The following is a 13,960-nucleotide window of genomic DNA, read 5'->3' as shown; positions in this document are numbered from 1 at the left end:
TCATCATTTCCATAAGTCCATAATTAACCCCATGCAGTGGGGCACCTTCTTATTTTAAAGGAGCAACTTCATTATCCCAGCCACACAGAACTGGTCAAAGGGCTAGCTGAGTTACATAAATGCTGGGGAATAATTCCATTTTTTTTAGTTGTTCAAATAATCATATGCCTCTGGGGTCCCGTTGGTATCCCCCCAGAATAAAAAGCTCAAAGATTGTCTATATGAGCTATTTTGGCAATTTCTCTTGAGGTTTACCTCAAGCTGTCTAGCTTAGGTAAACAGCATTCAAAGATAATCAGAGCTAAAATTTAACATCCACAAAGGTATGTTATTGAAACATGATTTCTCCCTCTATAGTAACCATTGTTTTTAACCAAAGATCGCCAAATCAGGACTAATATGTTTGTAAAACAAGTCCCATTTTAATAAACTTGGCCTAATGATTTACATAAGCTCAGCAAGAATAATGAAAGATCATACAGAGTTATTATCTTATTGAATCTGCTTTGTTGGAACTTTTTTAAGGAATCTCTAGGTTGAGCTTTCAGTAGCCTCTCCAGGCCAGAACTCGCCATCAGTTCTGGCTCTCCAGCCAAGTACTCGCCATCACACATGCCTGCAATGTGGGCGGAGTCCTCTCCCGGAGGTCCCCAAAGCAACCGAGGTTCCTGCATCTGCCAGGAAGTGACATTCTTTACTCACCTGGTGAGGCTGCTGGGCGCTCTGTAAGCAAGGTATCAGGCCCACAGTTCCAAGGGACTTTGTGGTTCCAGGTTTCATAAAGTCATTCTTAGCTCCTTAGAGCTGTCTGGTCCGATCTGAATCTATGCACATCTTTCTCAAACATGACATTCCAGTCAAAGCCTTGGTAAAATAACCCATGTTTCCAACGGTGCCCTGTTACAAGGAGAACGGATTCTTGTTGAACTTATGCAAAAGATTATGTTTGCCATGGAAGAAAACTTATTGAGACCTTCTGAATTTCAGAGGGTTTAGGTAGAGAGAAATGTTCAATGCTTTAATGCTTTTGTTTACACTTGAATACTTTATCCCACTTTTGTAAGTCATAGATACCTTGAGAGAAAGTTTCCTTCATGTGGGAGAGCAAACATTAGAGAACCAACAGTGTTTCAAATAAGAGTCACAAAACTATAATCAACTTTTAGTTCATTTAATCCCACGTTACTAATTCTTGTTTAGTTTGAATGCAGCCTTAGTTCTAGAAACTCTTACCTATTTCTGTTGTAAAGATATCGAATACCTATATTTGTTCTAAAAATCCTTTATATGAATCTTCTTGAAGATGGACCTCTTCTTGCAAGAGAATAAGAACAATTATAAATGACAAAAATTCAAAATGGATATGGTTAAAGATTAAAACTTTAAGAATTGCTTATCATCTCTAGAATAGTTACAGCATTTACTGGAACAATATAACCTAAGGCTTATCATTTGTTTAACAATTCTTCTAGAGTAACTTGTCATAACAAATAAAGGGCCTAATGAGTTAAAGAGACTTCATTTACAATATAAATCTTGGAAAAGTTAAAACCTTAGAAAGTTTTAAAGCACATGCCTAAATAGGTTTAAGGATCCTCAAAAACCTGAAAAAGGCAAAACAACTGGTTTTTCTGGGCAGGCAAAGAGAGGAGCTGTTTATTTTTTTTAAAGAGCAAATCAATTAATTTTGAACTGAGAGAAAGCAGACTTTTAATCTTATACGCGTGTACTTTAAAATCCATTTGTTGGGGCGCCTGGGTGGCTCAGTGGGTTAAAGCCTCTGCCTTCTGGCTCAGGTCATGATCTCAGGGTCCTGGGATCGAGCCCCGCATCGGGCTCTCTGCTCAGCAGGGAACCTGCTTCCTCCTTCTCTCTCTCTGCCTGCTTCTCTGCCTAATGTGACCTCCGTCTGTCAAATAAATAAATCTTTAAAAAAATAAATTAAAATCCATTTATTTCAATCTTAGTCTGTCCTGACCACATTTAAAATTCCTCTCCAAAAACGGCCTTTCACAAACCTACAACTTTTCTTTGCATTCAGATTTTGTCCCAAGCCATTTCTCTTCAAACAACCGGTCTCATTTAGGACAAAATTATCTTCTTTTACCTTCAACAAAAAATGTATTCCCATTCCTTCTATCTTTCTTACGTATCTCCTACTTTTCTACTTGCAGAGTTGTTTTCCTTATGTCTATCAGTTTTAATTACATTTAGCAGAATTTTGCATTCTTAGAAACCTACATCTCCAATGAAAACTAAGTAGTCACCAGTTGTGAACTGTTGAATTTGTGATTCAGGTAAGCACAAAGCCTGTTTACCAACAGACTCAAATACCCTTAGTTTCTTTGCGATAAGTAGTCAAAAGCACAAACCTACGTCTGGTAATCAATGATCTAGCACTTTATCCTATTTGGAAAAGACCTAGATGTCCAATGAATTTAATGCCATTTGTCATCCGAACCAAACTTTAAAGTTTCAGGTTACTAAAGACTTTGAAAACGATCTTAACAATTACCCATGAACACTTGGGAGAACAGACAATTAAGCATCATGTTAAGTCATCTTTTTGCTAACAAATTGCGGCAGAGACAGCATGAACTTATTTGGCCTTCAACAGGTTTTGGTGGAGTAGATGTTGCGTATAAAATGCTGATAATCTTAAAGACATGTCTATTTTAATTAAACCAACAAACTGAAATTAGTTTAAATACCAAGTTATGTTCCACCCAGGCCCATTTTTATTTATTTATATTTTCTTTCTTTTTTAAAGATTTTATTTATTTATTTATTTGACAGACAGAGATCACAAGTAGGCAGAGCAGTAGGCAGAGAGGTGGGGGGGTGGGGGAAGCAGGCTCCCTGCTGAGCAGAGAGCCTGACACGGGGCTCGATCCCAGGACCCTGGGATCATGACCTGAGCTGAAGGCAGAGGCTTTAACCCACTGAACCACCCAGGCACCCCACACCCGGGCCCATTTTTAAAAGTCAGTTTGTTCCCCATTGTCAATTTTACCAAGACCCTGGTGGGGAAATCTGAAAGGAGCAGGTACACGGACCATACCCAAGGTGCTAAGGAAAAAGGAGAGGGAGGGGGAGACGGAGGAGGCAAAAGGCAGCCAGAAGGCAGAGAAAAAGGCTTCCCAGTTCGGAAGCTCATCCACTCGGACAGGTGAGCAAACGCCATGTTCTCCCATGGAGTGGGATTAGGCAGTCCGTGTCAGGCCAGAGAAGACAGGGAATCTCCCCGAAACGAAGGGAGTTCCGGCAGCTGCTTGGGAATATTCCCTAAAGTCCCCGTCCTGAGGTAGACTGTTACCCACAGCTGGCTCCACTCATAGCCATTAACCTGGGAAATGAGTGAGGGAGAAGCCCCCACATCTGTTAGGGGGAACAGTGAGAGACTGTGAGTGTGAGAGTCAGTGTCCCCTTTGCTGGGGGGGTGGGGGGCTGTGTTTCCTCCAGCAACCCGGAGTTATTGGGAGGAGGACTATTTAGTGAATTATCCAGTAGATCAGAAGGAGGATACTGGTCTAGTTACCCCCAAACATGGTCTGCGAGACACCCTTAGGTCTGGGTCCTGATTTAGAGCCCTAAGAGCCTGGATGGACCAAGGGTACCTCCGCTGTTCGCCCTGTTTCCCCGCAGAAGAGACCTGATAGATCCCCCTGTGCCCATGCACTCAGCATTACAGTGGCTCATCCTTTCCCAAATTTGCAATCCAAATTGTCTCCAGGGGGTTAAAAGGCACCCCAAGGGAGAGTCCTTGGGAACTGAGAGGAGACCACACCTCATTTTACCTTGCCTTGAAGAACCCGCAGTGTTTAACCCATGGAAAACATTAGAAAAGCTTGACAAGGGGAGATTACCAATTTTGCAGTACCCAATCCAGAGAAGTTCCCGCAGAGGCTGGTTGGTTTCCCATCTCATGATCCCACTTGGAGCCAGTTACCCCGTACCTGTTACGGAGAGGGGACGGTGAAGGCATCCCTATATTGTAGCTCTCACCTGTGAACCAAAGCGAGGCGTCCCATGGTTTCCTACCCAAGGTGAAAGAGTAGCCTACCATCTTGGTTGAGGGGGGCTCAGGCCAGCCCGAGTAGCCACTCTTACCCATTCATGGTCCATCACCTACCTGATCCTCCTTTTCTCCTCTGAATTCCGCCCCCCACCCCAAGAAAAACCTGCCCTAATCATAAGGGTTTGGCAAGGTTAACCGTTTAAACTTTGATATTCTTTTTAGAAGGCTAAGAATGTGAGCGAAACAGCTACAGTCTCTCAGTGGGGAGGCAAGTGCTGTTTATGGATGAGGCTTCCCCGGAGTGTGACGCCCTCCAGGGCCAGGTCTCTATCCTTTTACACATCTCCGAGTCCCCAAGATCACTCATGGTAACCAAAGGGCAGGTTCAGCCCTGGATCGCCAGTCCTTACCTGCACTCCCGGCTCCCCAGATGAATCTTAAAACAAAGTAGGGAATCCTCATAATGACCTCAGTCTTTGGCGCTCTCTGCATTGAGCCCTCATTGCTTGGTCATGTAAATTCGCTTGCATTCCTAGCCCATGGTGCCTTGAGTCTGGCTGATTATAAGCCAGTTTAATTATAGTGCCTCACCTTACCCCTTGAGCGCTCTTCCTGTCCATCCTGACCCAAGTTGTCACGAGACACTTAAATGAAAAACTCTTACATCGACCTAAGCAACACTCTTCCTAAAATGAATCCCTGACTATAAGGGCACACTGATCAGCGGAGATTGGAAGGACCTGCGGCCAAGTCCCTGAGGTCAGAGAAAGCCATTTAAGAAAAGCCAATGAACAGCAAGCAGAGCTGGGTGGGGTTAGGCAAACATTCCCTTCTTATGAGAAGAGGGGGATTGATCAAACCTTTCTCCAGAAGTCTGTCACCTGAGACTTTAAGACCAGCGGCCTGCTATTTGCCTTTAACTGGCCAAGAGGTGCCCGGTTTTGTTGTTTTTTAAAAGAGGTCATCTATTGGAGAGACTTCTCCCAGGAAAGAAAAGAAAGCGTCCGCTTTTACTCATGCTTCGATGGGAGTGATCCCGGGTTTTGGCACCAAAATGATGCAGGAGAACGAGATTCTTGGCTCATGGAGTCAGAGAATGACTCTCACGGACAACAGAGTGAGTAAAGCGATAGAAGCTTATTAAGCAAGGATACAGGGAAAAAAGCTCTCAGGACTGAGGGGGTCCCAGCAGGGTTGCCACTGAGGGCTGTTAGGGTTGGGCTTTTATAGAAAGCTAGCCGGAGAACGGAAATCTGTTGAACATCTCCAGTGATAGCACCATTGAGTAAGGACTAGTGATAACAACTTCAATGGCTCATTTCTTTTCTCGGGTCTGGTAATTCTTGATCACAAGTAGCTGTTACAACAAGACATCCCCTCTGACACCTAGGACAGGATGATCTGGTTTGCTCCCTTATCTCTGGTTTCATCTCCCCCATTTTGAATTTTGTGAGCCTGATCCCTTGGCCCCTTACCTATCTCTCTCTCCCACTCTCCCTCTGTCTCGCTACCTAGCCCCACCCGTCCCGTGTTCAGTAGTACTTACCTTCAGACCCACCTTGCTTCTAGGTAAGGCCGTTGGGGGAAGGAGGGGAAGAGGCACCCCTTGTTTGTCTTAGAGTTTCTAGCCCTAAAGTGTCCACCTGCAGTGTGGACACAAAGGGTTGGTGGGTAAATGACAGGAAGGACTGCCGCGGAGATCACAGGTGACACGCACAACCTGGTCAATGAGGGAAAGCCTGTGGTTTGGAGCCAGGGACCCCTGGCTTTGAATTTTAGTTCTGCTGCCTCCTTTCCTGTGTGGCCTGACACACGTTCTTCTCCCCACGGGACGATGGCTTCTCTGTCGTAAATGGAGCCACTTCCTGTTGGGATTTCTAGGAGCCAACACAAAAATGAACTTCTACTCCCGAGTTCTGAACAGACTATGAGAGTGATGGCAATGAGCTACCAGCTTGATTACTGATAAAGGCGGCCGGAGATGTGGCTTCAATCTATAGTGAGTGGTCTTACTAATAGCCAGGACCTAAATCAATGGCAATGTGAGGACTGGGATACAACTCCCCTCAACACTTGACCCCCAGGGCTTTAGGGTGGAATGACTTCATTTTGGAGGTGAGTCGTCTTCTCTCTCAATCAGATTTTGAGTATTTTGGAAATCAGCTGAAATGAGCATAGACTGGGCTTATAGGACCAGCTTGGCCTTTATCTAAAAAACCTGTAAGTGCCTGCTGTAGCCTCATGGGCTGTTCTGCCCCCTAACCAGTGATTCTTTGGGGCCAGGTAGGAGATGGTTTTGTTAATGCTAGATAGAGGGATTGTTCCAAGCAAATGTTTAGGAAACCCATTATTGCCAAAATGGGTTCCTTGCAATAATGCCATAAGTAATATAATAATAATAATAATAATAATCCTTTCTTGAGCTACATTTTTAGAAGTTTAATCTGCTAGATCAGAATAGATTCTGGCTAATCTCTTTACTTAAGCACCAAGGAGAAATCCAGAGAAAAATGGCACCATCAAGTACCATGAGTGTTAGGAAGAGATTTATTTTAACGACTGTTTGAACAGTTTGTTGTAAGATTCCTGAAAACTTTATACCTCCACCCCTCTTTGCTATTTTTATTACCATCTGTCTGCTCTCCTATAAGGATTAGCTAGAAAAGTCTGGAAATGGAGAGGACTTGTGTATTTTCTTTTTCTTTCTTTCTTTTTTTTTTTTTTTAAGATTTTATTTATTTATTTGACAGACAGAGATCACAAGCAGGCAGAGAGGCAGCCAGAAAGGGGGGGGGGGAAGCAGGCTCCCTGCTGAGCAGAGAGCCCGGTGCGGGGCTCGATCCCAGGCCCCTGGGACCAGGACCTGAGCTGAAGGCAGAGGCTTAACCCACTGAGCCACCCAGGCACCCTTGTGTATTTTCAGTAGCAGCAAACAGCTGTGAGGTGACTGATCCTGCCAAGTGGGTAAGGGGCCCAGGAGGGGAGTGTGGGTCAGAGTGTCCTGCGGGCCGCATCTCAGGAGTCTTTGCAAGGAGGGGAAAATGATGGAGTAGCCAAATGGAGATGGGGGTGGGGGCCACAGGCCGTGAGTCCAGAACAGAGAAATTACCCTAGGTTCTTAATCAATGAGAGACCCACCCATGTTCAGATTTCCTGAATTTTGCTAGGCTAAAATTAGTGCTTATGATAGCCAGAAAAATTTTTGTTGACATTTCCTGATTTAAAAATAAGACTAACAGCTCCTTTTTAAGTGAGTTATCGTAATATTACAGATATTTAAATTTGGATTCTTAGATCAAGTGGATGAAATAATGCAGAAGTTAATTCATAAATCTTGGCTATCAGAAAGCAAATAGGACTTGTGAGTTGTTGGACCACACTCCTATGTACATTAGTTTTTCCCAAATCCTTCTATGGCTGGTATTTTAGCCTGAGAGCGGCAGTGCAGAATGGGAAACATTCCCGACCCGAACGCTCAGGCTTAGAATCCACTGAAACTTGTGGGATGAGCATTTTACCCAAATATAAACCTTGGGGTGATTAAGCTAATTTACTCTTTTCAAACCGTGACATCCTGTTTACAAGAAAGAAGACCTAAAAAGTCATCTTGAGGATGAACTAACTTTTAAAATCAACATGTTGGTGAACTTACGTGTTAAGTGACTCACAACTATTTGGATGAAGATTTTCTGGTTTTGAAAGAGAAAGTACTTGGGGGAAAATGTCATTTGGGTTTCACTGAGATGGAAACATTTGAAAAATGGAATTCGCTAGCGAGCCTATCGTATAACAAGTTTCCACACACACTTCTTAAGTCACTTCTGTGAATTTGTAGAGCTGCTTACCCCCCTGGGCCAAGTCTTAACCATCATGAGATGCGTCTGGCCTCCACAATCCTTCCCAGAAATGCTACTTTTTTCTACAATATTTTGAAAGTAACATTACTTACTTTGGAAACTGTGTTTCTAAAATTATTTTTCGTCCCAAAAGCAAGCTGAACCTTGGTCTGTTCATATTACTTGCCTGATAGAAAAATGTTCTCTTTTTACCCTGACCTTTTGATATTTGAAAATGTCATTGCGGGCAACTGAAAGTCTAATTTATAGTCATGTTACATTCAGTATTTTGTATCTGACTTTAATGTATACTTGCTATTAATGTATAATGTTCTTCTGAATGTGTGGTTTGAATCTTTGTGAACTGAGTACATCCCTGACCCCTCTCAGCATCCCATCTCTGCGTTGTTCTTACTACAGTCCTTATCTCCCAGTCTACCCCGTTAGGCATTAGATCTTCATTTAAGGATCCTGCTGCCTACCTCCACCTGCTGGTCCTCAAGCACTTTAAACCTATCGTGTAGCAGTTTCAATTACCTTTTTTTAAGTTTACTTATTTTATTAATCTCTATACCTAAAGTGGGGCTCGACCCTACCACCCCGAGATCAAGAGTCCGTGTTCTTCTGACTAAGCCGGCCAGGCCCCCTTCCCTCCCCTTTTTTTAGTCTGTTCCTTCCCCCTGTGTTTCCTGTTCAGTTGCTGGTATCCTCTCCTCTGTTGGGAGGAGAGACAGAGGGACTCTGGTCATCCTAGAGCCCTTCCTTGATCATGCTACCTCTACCGCTTTTTCTTTTCCATTCCAGCCCTAACGCAGGCGCAGTAAACTCTTGGCTAGTTCAGAACAAAAGTTTCTCATGGGACTTCCTTATCCACCTTCCTTCTCTGCTGCCGGGTCTTCCCATGCATATGGGCAAACATGAACAGAAGACTTGCCGCCTGTAAACTCTACCTGTGCCCCATCTCATCAGGAGCAAGTTTTTACAACCTGATACAACTCGTTTTTTCTAGATTCCTCTCTTCTACCCATCTACTCCCTGGCCCCCATCCGTATGTAACATTAGCTACCAAAAGTCCTTTGAATATGTCGTATATTTTTACACTGCATTTTTCTCTGTTTTGATCTTTATTACTGAAGACTCCCTTTCTCTCTTCTCGCCCTTCCCCTTCCAGAAGTAAAAAAAAAAAAAAAAAAAATTGTTTTCTCCCTGTCCTCTCGTAAGCACTTTTTTAAATCCTTTTTTGCCGTCACTTGATCTACCCCATTCTGAACAATTGTCTGTGTGAGGCTTTTTCAGGGTAAATTATGAATTTCTCAAGAGAGAGACTTGTTCTTTCTCTTCTGAAGAGAAGTGACTGTTGCAGTGCTGGGGAGTTACTAAGTGCCCCATTAATACGTGCTGAGGTAAGGATGTGTTGAAATGTATTCAGATTCTCATAGGTGTAGTTTCTGCATCAGATGGATGGAGAAGTAACAAAGGTTAGAGTAAAGCAGTAGAGCTCCTTGGCTAATTTTTTTCTTGAGAGCCAAGGATGTAAATATGTGACATACATAGGAATTCCTCTGAAAAGTCAGAAACTAATGGATAGAGGTATTACCTGCAAATTACCGTTTGTTCCGATTAGCCCACCATGGCATTGCCTCAGGCATTTGTTATCAATCCCTTGTATTGGTGATTTTAGAATAAGAACCACTTTCCGTCCAGGTTGACTTTTGATTGGTTTGCATGAATTGATTGGCAGTAATGTAAATATGCGAAGTTAAATGCATACCCAAAAAAGGGTCATTTCTGTCTTTTACTTGTTATAGTAGAGAAATGAGTACACTTGGAATACTTAAGTACTAGGCTACTTGAGGCAGATTATAATAAAAAAGAAACAGAACGGGGGCACCTAGGTGGCTCAGTGGGTTAAAGCCTCTGCCTTCAGCTCAGATCATGATCTCAGAGTCCTGGGATCAAGCCCCACATCGAGCTCTCTGCTCAGCAGGGAGCCTGCTTCCCCCTCTCTCTCTGTCTCTGCCTGCTTGTGATCTCTGTCTGTCAAATAGATAAATAAAATCTTAAAAAAAAAAAAAAGAAACAGAACAAAGGAAAATCATGATGACCTGGAGATGTGATGAAAGGTTTCATTAAGAACCTAGTGACTGAATATAACACTTGGATGTTAACTAACTGGAATTAAAATAAAAACTTAAAAGAAAAATAGTGACTGGTTCTTGAAAAATAGTAAGGACAGGAAAGAATCCATATGAAGAAAATGATGTGAATCGATTGACAGGATTTCCGTTGCGTAGGCCACAATTCAGTTGATACTTTTAACAAATTATCCATATTGTTTACTTTCATAAGAATATGGAGTGATTTCGTTCTTTATTTTCCCACACAGGTGGATCAGATATTGAATACCTAGACTTCTACAAGCCTGTCGTCTGGTTTTGGATCCTTGTAGGGCTTGCTTACTTTGCTGCTGTCCTCAGCATGATTGGAGACTGGCTCCGAGTGATATCCAAAAAGACCAAGGAAGAGGTAAGAGTGAAGGAGTGTGCAAAAGACACTCCTATTTAGCTAATTCCATAAATGTTATTTTTCATCTTTTTTGATATTTTTAAAAATAGATGTTATTTAAGGATTTTTAGTATTTATGTTTGGTGTGAATTTGCTGGATGTTAAGTGTAATTCAGGTAACAGATACTTACTAAACACCCCTATGTACCAGGTGCTGAGGCTAATTTATAATGAAAAAAAGATGTAATTTAAAATATTTTCCTCACAGTTTTTTCTTCCTTTTCCCCTTGTTTCATTTCTTTTCTTTCTTTTTTCCTTAAGGGCAAAGGTAAATGTTATTCCACAAAGAGAAACAGAATAGAAAATACTTAGGTCAAAATGTCAATAGCATGGAAAAGTGAATGTATCACATAATATTGAATCTTTTTACTATATTGAATTATCTCCTTTCTTATATCCCTATAAATGTGTGCAAGTACACACAGGTATGTATACATATGTGCCCAAAGCTGTATGAGTTATGGCCAAGTGCCCTGTGTACAGATTTCAGGTGTTAAAAAGATACTGTCTTACCCATCTTCTACATCTATACATATAGAAATGAACATTAGAATTTTGACGCATGAAGTTTTAGGAAGTTTAAAATTTTAATCTTGTTCTTGAAATTTTATACTTTGGAAATTACATTTGGATTTCATATTTACAGGCCCAGAAATATTATCAGTTAAGTGTGACAGAGTAGTGTTTTATTATGAATTCTGTATTTTTGGTTTCTTGGAGTTAGCCAACTTTCCAATTTTTTAAGAGAACAAATCTGTAAAACCTGCAACTGTTGTACCCATTGTCTTCCTCTAATTATCCCATTTCATTATCCGGTGGTGTTCCTATGCCAGGAGATACCAATGTCAAAATCTTTGATACAGCAAGCATGATTTTTTAAACCTAAGCCCAAAAGAAATAAAATAAGATAGGAAATGATAAAATTAGTTTCTCTCTACAATAAATACTTTCTTTGAAACTCTTCATCAAGTAAGATCTTATCAGTGCCTATAATCATGAGACGGTGAGTTGGCCACCTTCCCTTCATGGAGGTCCTACTTCTCAATTAGGAATTCATGTAGTCTGTATGCATTAATCTATGTCTTAGTTGTACCACAAAACCAAAATCTTTTATTATCAATAAATCGAGACAGTGTGCTTGACCTTCTGGTTTAAATCCTCTGAGAAAATCTGCTTTGAACAGGAGCCCAGGTGATTTGCCTCCATCTTAGACTCTGTGTGTGTGTGTGTGTGTGTGTGTGTGTGTGTGTGAGAGAGAGAGAGAGAGAGAGAGAGAGAGAGAGAGACAGAATGAATGTGAGGGAAAGAGAAAGAGAATATTGTAATTGTTTTAGCTAACGTGTACTTTTAAGGATCTTTAGCTGCTGAGGGAAAAAAGAAAATTCTAACTAGGAAATGTTTTGGAGAACATAGCTGAAAAAACAAACTCAAACATCTAGCCATAAACTGGCTTTTAACTGGTTTTTAAAAACATACACAAGGGTTTATTTTTCTAATTAATTAACTTTTAAAATTTGTGTATAGTTGATACACAATGTTGTATTAGTTTTGGGTGTACAGCATAGTGATTTAACATCTCTATACAAATGTAGTTACTTTTTAAAAAATTTTAATGGTTTTATTTAAGTCAAAAAATGTGGCTACTCTTTGCTACCATACAATGCTACTACAATATTATTGACTGTATTCCCTGTGCTGTACCCTTTATCCCTGTGGACTTACTCATTCCATAACTGGGAGCCTGTACCTCCCGCTCCCCTTCACCCATCGTGCCCCTCCCCCCACCCCCTTCCCTCTGGCAACCACTGGTTTGTTCTCTGTATTCATTTGTCTGATTCTGACAGGCATTTATTTTGTACATAAAATATAATTGAACAGAACATATCTTCTGCAGTTAGATAGGAAAAGTTTTGTGAAAGACACATACATATTATAAAGACATGATATATTATATACATACTTGCAGACATAAATACTGAGATTATTGTGGATCACAGTCAAAAAGTTTGAAAGCCACTAGGGCACATGTAGAGTGGTGGGAATTTTTATTTTTATGGCACTGGTGTAGTTTTTTGATTTTTTTTTTTTTTCGTATTATAAGTCTTTGAGCTTTCACCTAACCTTTGGAGTCACATGTGGTTTCTGGCCACCACATCTGTATAAAGCTTGTGTGAGTAAAGGCCACGAGCAAAAAGTTCCTGGGAGCCCTCCTGGAGCGGGGGCTGCAGCTGCTCTGGACGATCGAGCCCATTAAAATGGAGCCACCAGTTTGAGCAGATGTGTGTTTTGTTATTTATTTATAATCCCGTTTAGGGAGATGACAGAATGGAGTTACAGATTCAACAGAAAGAAAGGCACAATTTATAACTGATCTATAGATGATCAGAGCCAAAGGTTTTATAAACGGAAATACTACAAAAATGTCTACAGCGATGAAAGAGGGATTATTCAATCATTTTATTTTGAAATAACTCCTGAAAGGGTATAATTAAATAAAATACAACTAGATACATTCTAGTTGTCACCTTTATGCAGACAGATGTGCAGGCCGGGTGTCTATTCACCGTGTGTACCTTACCTTCTGTCCCTAAACCACTCCAGATACCGTAACCTTTACAAACCGCCTACGTGTTCAGAAGCAACAAGGTTATGTCTAGCTCTCAGTCTTGATGAATAAAAATGCTACATATTTTTGATAACTTGAAATTCTACTAAAAATGTAACTAATATAGAATATGCAAAATAATATATAGCATTAAATTTCCAGGTGATAATATTAAAACACATGCTTTCCCTGAATGAAGATATTTTGCCTAATAATGTCTGTTATGTATTTTAAAAATATTCTTAAACCAGATCAGTTGAGTATAAAAATATACATCTAATCACATTTGGCCTTATTTCTGGGTTTGTTAATATTAAAATATATTTTGTTTTCAATGATAATGGAAATAAGGACAAATTTTAATGAAAATATGGTTAGAAATAAGGAAAAATCATTTTTGATGAACATGCGGGAATAAAATATTTTGGTATACCTGATCCATCTGAAATATTTGCAGAAGAAATGGTTAGTTGAAGCAAGACAGCATTGTTTGAAAATGTCACACATAATTATAGTTGATCTGCAATCCTCAAGGGAAATAATAATGACCTCAGTCCTTTTTCCATGGAGACACATGAGTTTCTGTAAAAGTGTTTATTTGTCTCATTATTTTTGAAAGTTTAATGGAGAGTAGGTCCATGTTCAACAAGAATTGTATGACTAATTATCTTTTCCTATTAAGCCATGTACCCTCTTCTGAGGAAATGATGTTTCCATTTAGAAAATAAAGATTACTTAGGTATTCTGGATAATACAATAAAACCACTATCTGAGGCAGGTGTAATAAAAAGAAAAATGTGACCACAAAAGTCAGAAGGGAAATTTTGAAGCAAGCACAGAATAGTGCTTCCTTATTATGCATCATTTTCTATTGTTTACAGGCCTTGTTTGAAAAGCCTGTGATTTCCGCATCGGTCTTGTATTGATCGGTGTATA

At 40.6% G+C, this 13,960-nt stretch overlaps 1 protein-coding gene across 3 annotated transcripts in view; it reads left to right on the top strand.

Moving 5' to 3' along the window:
• KCNK2 (potassium two pore domain channel subfamily K member 2) overlaps positions 1–13,960 on the top strand; it is a gene marked incomplete at its 5' end in the record, with an annotated part of 214,684 nt that overhangs the window by 155,881 nt on the left and 44,843 nt on the right. For all 3 annotated transcript variants that reach the window (XM_080823996.1, XM_080823997.1, XM_080823995.1), the window contains one exon: positions 10,241–10,380. In XM_080823996.1, the coding sequence (XP_080680122.1) occupies positions 10,241–10,380 (140 nt within the window). The remainder of the gene's footprint in view (positions 1–10,240; positions 10,381–13,960) is intronic.

This window comes from Martes martes, assembly GCF_963455335.1.
Source record: "Martes martes genome assembly, chromosome: 15".
Lineage (NCBI taxonomy): Eukaryota > Metazoa > Chordata > Mammalia > Carnivora > Mustelidae > Martes > Martes martes.
Note: the sequence above shows the minus strand (reverse complement) of the source record. Positions and strands in the feature narration are given on the sequence as shown.